General features: G+C 56.6%; 1 protein-coding gene across 1 annotated transcript in view; it reads right to left on the bottom strand.

Moving 5' to 3' along the window:
* Positions 1–6,531: 6,531 nt before the first annotated feature.
* Positions 6,532–14,815, bottom strand: part of KHDRBS2 (KH RNA binding domain containing, signal transduction associated 2) — a 61,361-nt gene continuing 53,077 nt past the window's right edge. Inside the window, exons 8-9 of the mRNA XM_054169489.1 lie at positions 10,935–10,993; positions 6,532–7,009 (exon numbers count right to left, since the gene is read on the bottom strand). Of these exons, the coding sequence (XP_054025464.1) occupies positions 6,912–7,009; positions 10,935–10,993 (157 nt within the window). The 3' untranslated portion in view covers positions 6,532–6,911. The remainder of the gene's footprint in view (positions 7,010–10,934; positions 10,994–14,815) is intronic.

The following is a 14,815-nucleotide window of genomic DNA, read 5'->3' on the forward strand; positions in this document are numbered from 1 at the left end:
CTCACCCACTCCAAGCCCCTGCCAGAGCAGGGCACACAGAACACATCCAGCTGGGGCTGCAAAGCCTCCAGAGAAGGAGACTCCACAACCTCTCTGGGCAGCCTGCTCCAGGGCTCAGCACCCTCACACCAAAGAAGTTCCTCCTTCTGCTGAGGTGGAACCTCCTGGCTTCCAGCTGGTGTCCACTGCCCCTTGTCCTGTCCCAGGACACCACTGACCAGAGCCTGGCCCCTTCTTGCCCCCCACCCCTCAGATATTTACAGACATTGCTCAGATCCCCTCTCAGCCTTCTCCTCTCCAGGCTCTCAGCCCCAGGGCTCTCAGCCTTTGCTCACAGCAGAGATGTTCCAGGCCCTTCAGCATCCTCACAGCCTGCCCTGGACTGTCTTCAGTAGATGCCTGGCCCTTCTGAACCAGGCAGAGACCTGCCCCTCCTGCCCAGCTCCCTCCAGTTTATACACTGAGCATGGTGGTATGGAACATCCCTCAGAGGATGGAATATCCCTTTAGCTTCCTGGCCATGTTCCCTCACTGCTGGCTGGCAGAGTGTGGGAAGCTGAAGCATCCTTCACTTAGGACAGTGGCTGTTTAGCAGCAACTGAAACATCAGTGTGGCACCAACAGCATTGTCACACTAAATGCAGAGCACAGCACTTAGGAGCTGCTAGGAGCAAATGAACTCTCTCCCAGCCAAAACCAGGGCAGAGCTGCTGAGAGTCACAGGATGGGTTTGGTTGGAAGGGACCTTCAGGATCCTCCAGCATCCTGTCGTGGGCAGGGACACCTCCCACCAGCCCAGGCTGCTCAAGGCCTTGTCCAGCCTGGACTGTTTAAGCAGGAGGAGGGTTGTGAAGGACCTGAGCCCAGCAGCAGGTGTGGAGGCTCTGGTCAGGCTCTGGAACTGCAGGCAGGATGCACAGGCAGGCCAGGAGAGCAGCAGCAGTTTTATTGTGTGTGCTCTTACAATCCCTGTCACAGGGCAGGGGGGGACCTTGGGCCACTTCCAGTTCTTGGTTCATGTCTTCTCCAGAGGGCCCTGCTGGCAGGACAGTGAACTCCTCTGTTCCTCTGGATGATGAGGCTGTAATGAGCCAGCCTGACCTTTCCCAGGGCTGTGCTTCACACTGCTCTGCACTGCAGCTTTGCTCCTCTGCATTAAAATCTCAGCACCTGGAGAAAGAGAATGGAGAAGGATCCAGTCAGGACACAGCACATCCAGCAGGAGCAGACCAGAGCCATGCATGGTGCAGCTCAAGGCCCACAGCAGGCATGGACTCAGCAGAGCTGCAGCACTGCTCCCTTTACTCCCAACAAGGAGCTGCAAGGATGCTCACTGAAATCTGACAATTCACAGCCTCAGGCTGAGGAGTCCTGGGGGACAAGCAGTTGATGGTTGGACTCAGTGACCATAGAGGTCTGCTCTGTGAGCCTGGGCAAAGTCCCTGGTCACTCACACTCCACTCATCCTCTGGGCACAGAGCCACAGAATGCCAGCTTGGAAGGGACCCCAGGGATCAGCTGTGCCAACCTCCAAACCAGAAGGCACAGCATTGAGTTTGGGTGTAAGCTTGAGGGCAGCCACACTGCAAGGAATAGGATAGGATAGGATAGGATAGGATAGGATAGGATAGGATAGGATAGGATAGGATAGGATAGGATAGGATAGAATGAAGCAGGTTGGAAAAGACCTTCAAGATCATAAACTCCAACCTATCACCCAACACCATCTAATCAACTAAACCATGGCACCAAGTCCTCATCCAGGCTCTTTCTAAACACCTCCAGGGATGGTGACTCCACCACCTCCCTGGGCAGCACATTCCAATGGCCAACAACTCTCTCTGGGAAGAACTTTCTCCTCACCTCCAGCCTAAACCTCCCCTGGCACAGCTTGAGACTGTGTCCTCTTAGTCTGGTGCTGGCTGCCTGGCAGAAGAGACCAACCCCCACCTGGCTACAACCTCCCTTCAGGGAGTTGTAGACAGCAAGAAGAACAACTACCTGAAGGGAGGTTGTAGACAGACAGATGTTGGTCTCTTCTCCCAGGCAAGCAGTACCAGAACAAGAGGACACAGTCTCAGGCTGCGCCAGGGGAGGTTCAGGCTGGATGTTAGAAAAAAGTTCTATACAGAAAGAGTGATTGCCCATTGGAATGGGCTGCCTGGGGAGGTGGTGGAGTCGCCATCACTGGAGGTTTTTAGGAGAAGACTTGACAGGGTGCTTGGTGCTGTGGGTTAGTTGCTTGGGCGGTGTTGGATTGGTGATGGGTTGGACGCGATGATCTTGAAGGTCTCTTCCAACCTGGTTTATTCTATGTATTCTATGTATTCTAAGGTCTCCCCTGAGCCTCCTCTTCTGCAGGCTAAGCAACCCCAGCTCCCTCAGCCTCTCCTCACAGGGCTGTGCTCCAGACCCCTCCCCAGCTTTGTTGCCCTTCTCTGGACACCTTCCAGCAACTCAACATCTTGCCTAACCTGAGGGGCCTAGAACTGGACACAGGACTCAAGGTGTGGCCTAACCAGTGCTGAGCACAGGGCACAATGACTTCCCTGCTCCTGATGGCCACACTGCTCCTCTTCCAGGCCAGGATACCACTGGCCTTCTTGGCCACCTGGGCACACTGCAGGCTCATCTTCAGCCTACTCTCAACCAGTACCCCCAGGTCCCTCTCTGCCTGGCTGCTCTCCAGCCACTCTGACCCCAGCCTGTAGCACTGCCTGGGGTTGCTGTGGCCAATGTGTACAACCTGGCACTTGGCTGTGTTAAAGGAGGGACAAGCAAGGCCACACATTGCCTGGATGAACCTCAGAGTCACAGAATGCCAGGTTGGAAGGGACCCCAGGGATCAGCTGTGCCAAGCTGAGTGGTTGGCAGCTGCTTGTGGCCCAGCCAAATGTCCCTGTGCAGGGTGTGCCAGAAGCAGGCTGTGGGGTTGCTGCCAGAGCCTCCAGACAGGCAGTGGCTCTGCAGCCTGGCTCAGTGCACACAGACACAGGGCAAGAGCCACCACCTCCTCCACCAGCTGTGTCTGTAGAGATCCTTACTCAGTCACTGCTGCTTCTGCTGCCCAGTTCCTCCTGCAGGGAGTCTGTCTGTCTCTCCCCAGGGAGCTCCAAGGCAAGCTGTAAGAAATAGAGCAGCACTCAGCACACCAATCACCCAGCACAGAGCTGCTGGCTGCAGCCACCCACAACAGCACTGGAAGGAGCACTCACTTGCTGGGCATCCATCTGATGTTCCTCTTAGCTCCTCTCAGCCAGGAACAGCTGCCTCATCCTGGGAAGCAGTCCTGGGGCACACCATGAAGTGCTCTGCACCTGGCAAGGGAGGCTTGGTCAGAGCTGCCATGAGAAATGGCTGAGGAAATCCAATGGGCTCCAACCCAAGGCTCTGCAGGGCCAGCACAGGACCTTTGGTCTGGCCACCATGCCCAGGGACACCTCCCACCAGCCCAGGTTGCTCAGGGCCTCATCCAGCCTGGCCTTGAGCACCCCCAGGCAGGAGGCAGCCACAGCCTCCCTGGGCAGCCTGTGCCAGAGTCTCAGCACCCTGGCACTGAACAACTTCTTCCTCAGCTCCACTCTGCCCCTGCTCTGCCTCAGCTCCAAACCATTCCCCCTTGGCCTGCCCCAGACACCCTCAGGAGAAGTCTCCCTGCAGCCTTCCTGCAGATCCCTTCAGGTGTTCCATGCCCTGACACAAACAGCAGCCAGACCAGAGCTCACCTGGGGGATGGAGACCACTGTAAGGCCAGGTGCTGCACATCCCAGAGAGGGTGGCAATGGCAGGTGCAGGGCTCAGGGCTGTGCAGGGTCCCACTGAGCTGCTGCCAGCAGTGCTGCAGGCTCTCCTTGGACAGCACTCAGAAGGTACAGCCCCCTCCCAGGGCTCCACAACCCTGCAACCAAGACAAAACTGGGTGGACATCTTCCCTGGGGAGAACAGAATGAGTTGTTACAGCCATATGGCACCCTGGCCTGGATCAGGGCTGGTGTGGCCAGCAGCACTTCTTCCTATAACAGCCAGCCTAAACCTCCCCTGGCACAGCTTGAGACTGTGTCCTCTTGTTCTGGTGCTGCTGAGACCAACCCCCACCTGGCTACAGCCTCCCTTCAGGGAGTTGTAGACAGCAAGAAGGTCTCCCCTGAGCCTCCTCTTGTGCAGGCTAAGCAACCCCAGCTCCCTCAGCCTCTCCTCACAGGGCTGTGCTCCAGACCCCTCCCCAGCTTTGTTGCCCTTCTCTGGACACATTCCTGCATCTCAACATCCTTCCTAACCTGAGGGCCCCAGAACTGGACACAGGACTCAAGGTGTGGCCTGAGCAGTGCTGAGCACAGGGCACAATGACTTCCCTGCTCCTGCTGGCCACACTCTTCCTGATGCAGGCCAGGATGCCATTGGCCTTCTTGGCCACCTGGGCACACTGCAGGCTCATCTTCAGCCTACTCTCAACCAGCAGCCCCAGGTCCCTCTCTGCCTGGCTGCTCTCAGCCACTCTGCCCCCAGCCTGAAGCACTGCCTGGGGTTGCTGTGGCCAATGTGTACAACCCGGCACTTGGATGTGTTCAATCTCATGTCTCTGTGCCAGTCCAAAGGCAGAGCCAAAACAAACCAGGCCATGAGCAGCAGCACCCCCCCCCCCCTCAAGCCTGAGCCCCCCTCAGAGCTCACCTGGCAGCTCCCAGCAGATCTGCTGCTCAGCTCTCCGGCGCTCCAGCCCCTGCAAGAGTGAGACAGAGGAGAGTGAGGGAGAGCCCGCAGGCAGCAGCGCCGCACAGGACAGCACACAGCTCAGCTACTGCAGACCAGCCAGCATGCAACTGCAGCTGCAGGGGCTGCTCACACACTGCACTCTGCTCTCAGCAAAAAAAGTAAACCAAGGACACTGACAACGAGCCTCCTCCCACACAAAGGCTGCACCAGAGGTCCAAGTCTTGGCATCCCTACCACCAAGTCTTCTGTGGAGTGGGTGGGCTTGGCTGGCTTGGTTTGCTCGGTTGCTTTCCCTCTTTCATCACAATTTAGGTTCTAGCTTTGTGGTTAGCAAGAGTTGCTTTACTGTTATGGTTAATTTTAGTGCTGGTTTAGTGCCCTGAGGGTTAGGTCTGGTGGCAGAGCTTGGTTGTCACTAGTTAATTGGTTAATTAGCTGGTTTAGCGGCCTGGGCACCTAGCTGTTAGCTGTTGGCAGGTTTACTTTTTTAACTACCAGTAGCTTAGTCACTGAGGAGATTTAAGACGAGTGGTGCCACTCTGGGTGTTACCTGGTTAGCGTTTAGCCATCCCTCGAGTCCTTAGCCATCAAGTCTGATAGTCTCAAATCAACAGCAGCCCTCGACACTGCCGCCGAGGGCTGGGCTCTAGCGCTGCGAATTACAAAGGGAGCTGCTGAGGCGGAGCACCAACAGGGGGCAGGGACACCGATGGTTTGCTGGGGACTACGAGAAATGCAGCCGAGGCACTCTGGCGAGTGAAGACAGAGAGGTGAGGGCTATGCGATGCTCACATGTCGGATGGGAGATTTAATGCGTGGGGAAGCTCCGAGGTTGAGGGACTGGCGTTTAGACAGGCTAAGGGTGGTAAGTGGTCATCTTACCTCTTTAAACTCCATTACACTCTCAGCAGAGCCATGCTAATGCAGACAAGGCAATCAAGAGTTGGTGTTTAGCAAGATCAAGCTTAAGAGGCTAGTTTAAAATCCATTTATTGTGCTAAAGCATTGGTCTCCATCCCCACCTCGTACAGGAGTGGGTGCTGCCCACGCTTCAGGTCACAGGTTAGGAGGTTAGCTTTTAAGTTCCTTAACAACCAGAAGTGATTAATACAGCTTTTAAAGTCTTACACAAGAAGTAAAGGCAAAGCTTAGAGCAGGCCTGGGTTCCTTTTGCTTGTGTTGTGAGTTTTATAGAAAAGGCAGTTTTTAGGTAGGTAGGTAGGTAGGCATCTCTTGAAAAGAAAGATAGATAAATGAATCAATCAAAGCAGGCATTTAAAGCTAGAAAACAATCCCAAATTTAGTTGGTTACAAAAGGCTTCAGCTTTATTGACAAGTTATGGCAAACATTTGACAGAGTTATGGTCTCCTATTTAGAGAAGCTTACAGATGGAGCTCGGGGTGAGTTGGTTTCTGTTCACAGATACAGCTTCAGACACTGCACAGCTCAGGTAGGTGGCTACAGACAACAGCAGCTGCTTGGCCCCCACCCCCAAACAGCAGGGAAAGTAAAGGGACAAAGTGGGGACCCACACAGCTCCATCTAAACTCACAGCTACTAGAGAGACAGGGCAGAAGAGCTCAGCTGCAGCTGGCCCGGTGGCTGGCTCAGAGGGGCACAGCGAGAGAGGAAAAGGGGACAAAAGGGAGAGAAAGGGGGGGAGAGGGAGGTGAAAGGAGAGGAGGGAAAGGGTAGGGGGAAAAAAGGAGGGGAAAAAGGGGGGAAGGGGAAAAAAGGCACAATAAAAGGGGGAAAAGCTAAAATAAAAAAAAGGGAAAAGGGGGGAAATGGAAAAAAGGAGGAAAGGGGGAGGGAAGGGGAAGGGGAAAAGCAAAGGGGGGAAATTCATCTAGTCCTTCAGCAGCCCTAGAGAAAGCCTGAGCCCCGAGAGGCTGCAGCTCTGAGCAGTGTCATGCTTGGCAGGGTACAGACAGCAATGGTACAAGCAACAGAACAGCATCTGCAGGGGCTCAGACAGTGCTTGCCAAGGGGCTTTGTCTCAGGGGGGTAAGTCCGTGCTAGAAAATTCTCCTGCTGCCCCTCAGTGCTGTAGGAGAGGCAGGAGCACAGAGGCTAAGAAGGAGCAGTAAGCCCTAGGGTAGAAAAGAAATGGACTATTACTTGTCTTGGTGCTGCTTCTGTGGAGACCACAGGCTATTAATTGTCTTTGAGACGAGGTCACAGGTGAGCAGGACCTTCAATATCTACCATAGGGGTGTTCCCTGTAACCCCCTCTGGCTGACCTTGCAGGTGGTGCCTTTAGGCTGGAACGGGTTGTGGCCCATTCTTCTGGTGCTAAAAACAGAGGAGAGAAAGATGGTTTGTGAACAGCTCCACTGGACACAACAGGCTGAGGCCGTGCCAGGGGCTGGCAGCCTTCTCCACGGCCTGGGTGCCAGCTGCAGAGACGGCAAACAGGGCTGGGCTTGGGATCCGCTGCTTTATCCTCCCCTGGAAACTAACCTGGCAAGCTGTCCAGCTCAGGACCAACAGCACTGACTGCTGCACCTGCAGCAGGGAATGAGTGGCTCTGCAGTCATGGAGTCATCACTGGATGGCCCAGGCTGGAAGGGACCTCAGAGCTCATCGACCCCTCCCCACCACGGGCAGGGACACCTCTCAGCTAGACTCAGCTGCTCAAGGCTTCGGTCAGCCCTGGAGCTCAGAAGGTGTCTGATGCTGTGAGCTTCTGGCTCTGGAGTTAGGCAGCAAGGTGAGTGGCACCTGGTGCAGCTGGGGTGTGAATAAGGTGAGGAGTTGGGTCATGGAGAGGTGAGAGCTGGGTTTTGGCTGCCCTCTGAGACCACAAGAAAGGAAACGGGGAGAAAAGTGATAAGCAGCTGTGGAGCTTCTGCACTCAGGAACCTGCTCTGCCAGATAGTTTGTGGAATCATAGAACCAGGGAAGAGTTTGGGTTGGCAAAGCCCTCTGGGATCATCCAGTCCAACCATCAACCCAGCACCACCATGGCCACTAAACCCTGGCCCCAGGTGCCATGGCCACACCTGTCTGGAACACCTCTCCTATGAGGAGAGGCCGAAGGAGCAGGGGAGGAGGTATCCACAACCTCCCTGGGCAACCTGCTCCCATGCCTCCCAGCCTGTACCAGTGCCTCCTGCCACTGGTGTCTCCCTATTTCACCTGGGCAGCACTGAAAGCACATTAAAAAGTCACAGTGGTGCCACCTGCCCCAAGCAGTGGCTGACACTTGCTTAGATGTCTTCTGGTGCAAGAGTCAAGACCAACACACTGAGTGCACTCCTCTCCTGCTCTTCAGTCAACTAAGGCTGCAAAGGCTGGGAGTGCCAGGAGGGGAGATGGAGACTGGAGAAGAAGTTTCTGACAGTGAGGGTGGAAAGACACTGGCACAGGTTGCCCAGGGAGGCTGTGGATGTCCCCTCCCTGGAGGTGTTCAAGGCCAGGCTGGATGAGGCCTTGAGCAACCTGGGGCTGGTGGGAGGTGTCCCTGCCCATGGCAGGGGGTTGGGACTGGATGATCCTGAAGCTCTCTTCCAACCCAACCCATTCCATGATTCCATGAACACTCTGTGACCTTGTAATGGAATTTTCCAGCCTTGAATCAAATTCTATCAGAAATGCAAAGAGGGCAACCCCAGGAGTAATTAAAAGGCAGAATCCCATCAGCAGCTGCTGTGGAACAAAACCTGAGGTGGCAGCAGTGTGTGATGCGCATACCAAGATCTGGTGTCCTGATGAGCTCACAGCTGAGCTCAGTCCTCACTCCCTGCAGCAGCAGAGACCTCACCACCTCTTCTTCCTGGTGGCTGAGTTCACTTCTGACTGCTGCCCACAGCCCTGGGGCAGTTCTATTCATCTGTGGCCAGTGACTTTGGAGAGGTAGCCAGGAGGAGGTGCTCAGGTCAGGCAGTGAGGATCTGCGCAGCACAGAGAATGGCTTCGTCTGCTTTGCCATTGTGCTCCTGGTGCTCTGAGGCAGGCAGCAGCTGCTTGCAATCCTGAATGAGATCATTTGCTTTCCCTGAGGAAGAAAATCTCTGCTTTTTGGGGTGGTTGCTCTGTACAGAGCTGGGGAGAGCTCAGGGCACTGGCGGTGGGCAGTGTGGGGGGTGCAGGACATTGCCACCTCTGCTGCTTGTCGCACCCTGGGTAATTGTTTCAGACTCTCTGCTGTGGCTTGCTGGCTGCCAGGCTGAGCCAGGAATTCCTGCTTCCCAGGGTGCTCTGAGAGCTGCTGAAGAGCCTGAGCACCAGCAGGGAAGTGCCAGGGACGAGCTGAGCAGGAGCCCCAGCAGAAGGCAGCCCTTTGCCTTCCAGATGAGTACACTGGAAACTGCAGGGAATCTCTGGGGAGAACTCTGTGCTGCCGCTCTGGCAAGCCCCCAGACTTCTCCTGCCATGAGGAGCACAAAGCAATGGAAGCTCTGCCCTACACCAGCTCATCAGTAAGGTCCAGCATTATCCAGAGTAGGAGCTCTCCTCACAAACCCACATGGAGAAGAGTTGCCCTTGTCTTGTGTAAGGGTGGGGAGACAGGGAGGCTGTGGCTGCCCCCTCCCTGGAGGTGTTCAAGGCCAGGCTGGAGGAGGCTGGTGGGAGGCATCCCTGCCCATGGCAGGGAGGTTGGAACTGCATGGTCTTGAAGGTCTCTTCCAACCCTACCCACTGGAGAAGTCTACAGAATCATTTAGGTCAGAAAAGACCTTCAAGATCATTGAGCCCAACCATCAGCCCTGCTCCACCAAGCCCACCACACACAAACACCTGAAGGGAAGGGTGTAAAGACAGAGCCAGTCTCCTCCCAGTGGTGCCAGAGACAGTGGGCACACATTCCTCTGAGCATCAGGAAACAGTTTTGCACTACAAGTGTAACCAGGCTCTGGCACAGTTGCCTGGGGAGGCTGTGGAGTCTCCCACCCTTGGCATACTCAAAAGCCAGTTGAAAAACAGCCGGGGGACTCTGGGGGACTCTGCTTGAACAGCAGAGCTGGACAAGATGACCTCCAGAGGTCCCTTCCAACCTCAACCATTCTGTGGCTCTGTGACCAATGCAGAGAGGCACAGATCCTGCAGAGAATTTAACCTGCAGGTCAGGCTGTGTCACTCAGCTGCCAGCGTGAGCTACGAGAGCTGGGAGCTCAGCTTCTCCTCAGCGACACAAAGGTGCTGGGCTGAGGACAACATCTGATGATCTGCCTCCTGCACAGGAGCCAGGGAAGCAGGGCAGGGCAGGGAGAAGACAAAAAAGGAAGAGTGTAGGAATAGAGACTGCTAACCTTGAACTGCCAGGCACAGAGTCACACAGCTCTTGGGGTGGGAAAGCCCTCAGAGATCATCCAGCCCAGCCACCAACCCAGCCCCAGCATGGCCACCAAACCCTGGCCCCAAATGCCATGGCCACAGCTTTCTGGAACACCTCCAGGGATGGGGACTCCACCACCTCCCTGGGCAGCCTCTGCCAGTCCCTGACCACTCTTGCAGCAAGGAAGTTTTACCTCTCTCCAACCTAACCTTCCTCTGGCACAATTCCAGGCCATTTCCTCTCCTTCTACCACCTGAGACTGGGGAGCAGAGCCCAACCCCCAGCTCCCTGCAGCCTCCTCTCAGGGAGCTGCAGAGAGCAATGAGATCTCCCTCAGCCTTCTCTGCTCCACACTCAACACCCCCAGCTCCCTCAGCTGCTCCTCCCCAGCCCTCTTCTCCAGACCCTTCCCCAGCTTTGTAGCCCTTCTCTGGTCCTGCTCCAGGCCCTCAATGCCTGAGCTGCTGGCAATGAAGTCTGAGCATTTCTGCCTGCTCAGGCAAGGTCTCTGCAGTCACCCCTTTGGAGCAGCACTGTGTAAGCTGCACCCTCCACTCTTTCCTGCCCAGGTTCCATCATTATCTTTATTGTGCTGTTCCTGCTTCAGCACCAACTCTCACTGTGATTTAAAGGCTCTGATCACAGAGCAAACTCTGCAGGACGAACAGCACCAGGAAATGAAGGAGACAATAAAAAAGCAGTGGAACAGTCACGGAGTCACAGGAGGGGTTGGGTTGGAAGGGACCTTCAAGATCATCCAGCAGCCTGGGCTGGTGGGAGGTGGCCCTGCCCATGGCAGAGGGTTGGAGCAGGATGGTCTTCCAGGTCCCTTCCAGCCCAGGCCATTGCACATGATCCCATCAGGGGAAGCAATGCCTGAGCTGCCAGGAGCAGCTCCCCTTTGCCCCTGCCCTGGGCCGGGGATGGAGCAGAGCTTACCGTAGCTGCCGTAGGCCTCCTCGCTCGCCCCGGGGCCGTACTCGTAATAGTCAGGCACGCTGCAAGAGAGCCAGAGAGCCAGGTCACTGCCAGCACAGCTGCCAGCTCACTGCCAGCACCGCTGCCACGTCACTGCCAGCACCGCTGCCAGGTCACACAGAGCCAGCTTACTGCCAGCTCACACAGAGCAAGCTCACTGCCAGCACCGCTGCAAGGTCACTGCCAGCACCGCTGCCAGGTCACACAGCGCCAGCTCACTGCCAGCTCACACAGAGCCAGCTCACTGCCAGCACCGCTGCAAGGTCACTGCCAGCACCGCTGCCACGTCACTGCCAGCACCGCTGCCAGGTCACACAGAGCCAGGTCACTGCCAGCACCGCTGCTAGCTCACTGCCAGCAGCACTGCCAGGTCACACAGAGCCAGGTCACTGCCAGCACAACGGCCAGGCCACTACCATGTCACACAGAGACAGGTCACTGCCAGCACCACTGCCAGGTCACTGCCAGGTCACACAGAGCCAGGTCACTGCCAGCACCGCTGCCAGGTCACACAGAGCTGGGTCACTGACAGCACCACTGCCAGCTCACTGCCAGCACCAATGCCAGGTCATGCAGAGCCAGGTCACTGCCAGCACCACGATCAGGCCACTACCATGTCACACAGAGACAGGTCACTGCCAGCACCACTGCCAGGTCACACAGAGCCAGGTCACCGCCAGCACCACGGCCAGCTCACTGCCAGGTCACACAGAGACAGGTCACTGCCAGCACCACTGCCAGGTCACTGCCAGGTCACACAGAGCCAGGTCACTGCCAGCACCACTGCCAGGTCACACAGAGACAGGTCACTGCCAGCACCACTGCCAGCTCACTGCCAGGTCACACAGAGCCAGGTCACCGCCAGCACCACGGCCAGCTCACTGCCAGGTCACACAGAGCCAGGTCACCGCCAGCACCACGGCCAGCTCACTGCCAGGTCACACAGAGCCAGGTCACCGCCAGCACCACGGCCAGCTCACTGCCAGGTCACACAGAGCCAGGTCACTGCCAGCACCACGGCCAGCTCACTGCCAGGTCACACAGAGCCAGGTCACTGCCAGCACCGCTGCCAGGTCACACAGAGACAGGTCACACAGAGCCGGGTCACTGCCAGCACTGCTGCCAGCTCACTGCCAGGTCACACAGAGCCAGCTCACTGCCAGCACCACAGCCATGTCCCCCAGAGCCAGGCCCAGCAAGTGCCAGATGTTAGCAGTTGCAGAGGCTGGCTTTAGGCAAGGTAGGAAGTGGGAAGCACGCAGGGCAATGGGTCAGTGACTACAGCAGCTGCTGGGCATCGCAGCTCTGCCTGCTGGGCATATGCCCAGGGTGGTCCTGAGCGTGACAAGCACAACCAGAACTCCTCTTTGCCCAAACCAGGGCTGAAAGGAGACCATTCCATCCTGGGTGACTGCTGTTAGAGGGCCCAGAGCCGTGGTCACTGCCCTGGAACTCCAAGCACCCTGTGGCATCACACCTGGCATGGTTCTGCTGCCCCCAGAGCTGGCTGTGCTGGACCCAAACCCACTGCTCTGCACCAACCCCCAGGCTTCCAGCCCTGCTCCTGCACAGGACAGGATTGCCCCACCATGTGTAGGGACAAAGCAGGTTCTCCACAGCTTTCCTCCTTCTGCAGCTCTTGGCCACCATGGAAGGTGTTATGCAGCAAAAAGCAGGGGAAACAAACTGCTGCACACTGGGTGTGGGAGCACAGCACTCAGCACAGCTCTGAGGACACACAGCTCAGGGCACAGAGCTGAGCTCCCTCACACACACACTGCTCACAGCTTCCAGACAAAAGGGGCCCAAAGCCCTTGCCAGCTCAGGGACAAAAAATGTCCAGAGCAAAACCTGATTTCTTATCATGACATAGCTGACTGAACACAGAAGACATCCAGCTGGGGCTGGAAAGCCTCCAGAGAAGGAGACTCCACCACCTCTCTGGGCAGCCTGCTCCAGGCCTCAGCACCCTCACACCAAGGACGTTTCTCCTCCTGCTGAGGTGGAACCTCCTGGCTTCCAGTTGGTGTCCACTGCCCCTTGTCCTGTCCCAGGACACCACTGACCAGAGCCTGGCCCCTTCTTGCCCCCCACCCCTCAGATATTTACAGACATTGCTCAGATCCCCTCTCAGCCTTCTCCTCTCCAGGCTCAGCACCCCCAGGCTCAGCCTTTGCTCACAGCAGAGATGTTCCAGGCCCTTCAGCATCCTTGCAGCCCTTTGCTGGACTCTCTCCAGCAGTTCCCTGTCCCTCTTGAGCTGGGGCCTCCAGAACTGGACACAGCATTCCAGCCTGTGCTGGTGCAGAGGCTCTGCCCTTGCTCTGGTTGAGGCTCCTGAGGTGAGGCCACTCTGTGAACCACGCTGCTTACCCAAGAGCAACCCCCCGGATCCTCCTCCTGCCAGCCCCTGGCTGCAGTGACTGCAAACCTTCCCTCTCTCCTGTAGCAAAGGGAACCACCAGTGCTGAGCACACTCAGTGCTGCTGGCACCTGGCTGCACCTGCAAGAGGCCTTCTTGTCAGTTAGAGAGCTGAAGTTCCTTTGCGGGGTGGCCAGCCCTGGGAGGAAGCCATCAGCCAAGCACCCTGCATACAGACACGGTGCTGCTCTCACTGAGGGGTTCTCAGCCTGCCCCTGGGCAGGGTGGTGATGAGGAGCTGAGGAAGGCTCCAGCCTGCAGCTAATTGCAGACAAGGCCATTAGCTGTCATTAGCATTCATTACTTTCAAGTGTAATTTCCTGGAGCACCAGGACCCACCTGGAGGCAGCAGCACAGCATCCTGCAGGGCAGAGAACATTAACTCCTGAGCAGCAGCTCAGCTCTGGCTCTTCAGCACCGGCAGGCTTCTGAGACAGGTCTTGATGGGCCAGGACAGGCTTTGGAACCACCTACAGGCTTATTAGTAACCCTCTCCAGACCTCTTCAGCAGCCTTCTCCAGACCTCTTCAGCAGCCTTCTCCACATACCACTCGTGGGAGATTGTGTGTGCACAGGATCACGGCTCTTACAAGTGGCTTAATGACTTTTGTATCTCACACAGCTCTGGTATCACTTCTCTAACCATGTGGCACTGTCCCCCCCCTCCCCGGAGGTGTTCCAGGCCAGGCTGGATGAGGCCTTGAGCAGCCTGGGCTAGTGGGAGGTATCACAGTATCACCAAGGTTGGAAGAGACCTCAAAGATCATGGAGTCCAACCTGTCACCACAGACCTCATGACCAGACCATGGCACCAAGTGCCACATCCAATCCCCTCTTGGAACACCTCCAGGGATGGCGACTCCACCACCTCCCTGGGCAGCACATTCCAATGACTAATGACTCCCTCAGTGAAGAACTTTCTCCTCACCTCAAGCCTAAACTTCCCCTGGCACAGCTTGAGACTGTGTCCTCTTGTTCTGGTGCTGGTTGCTAGAGAGAAGAGACCAACCCCCACCTGGCTACAACCTCCCTTCAGGGAGTTGTAGAGAGCAATGAGGTCTCCCCTGAGCCTCCTGTTCTCCAGGCTAAGCAACCCCAGCTCCCTCAGCCTCTCCTCACAGGGCTGTGCTCAAGGCCTCTCCCCAGCCTCGTTGCCCTTCTCTGGACACGTTCAAGTGTCTCGATGTCCTTCTTAAACTGAGGGGCCCAGAACTGGACACAGGACTCAAGGTGTGGCCTAACCAATGCAGAGTACAGGGCACAATGACTTCCCTGCTCCTGCTGGCCACACTGTTCCTGATGCAGGCCAGGATGCCATTGGCCTTCTTGGCCACCTGGGCACACTGCTGGCTCATGTTTAGGCAGCTGTCAATCAGCACCCCCAGGTCCCTCTCTGTTTGGCAGCTCTCCAGCCACTCTG

This window comes from Dryobates pubescens, chromosome 2, assembly GCF_014839835.1.
Source record: "Dryobates pubescens isolate bDryPub1 chromosome 2, bDryPub1.pri, whole genome shotgun sequence".
Lineage (NCBI taxonomy): Eukaryota > Metazoa > Chordata > Aves > Piciformes > Picidae > Dryobates > Dryobates pubescens.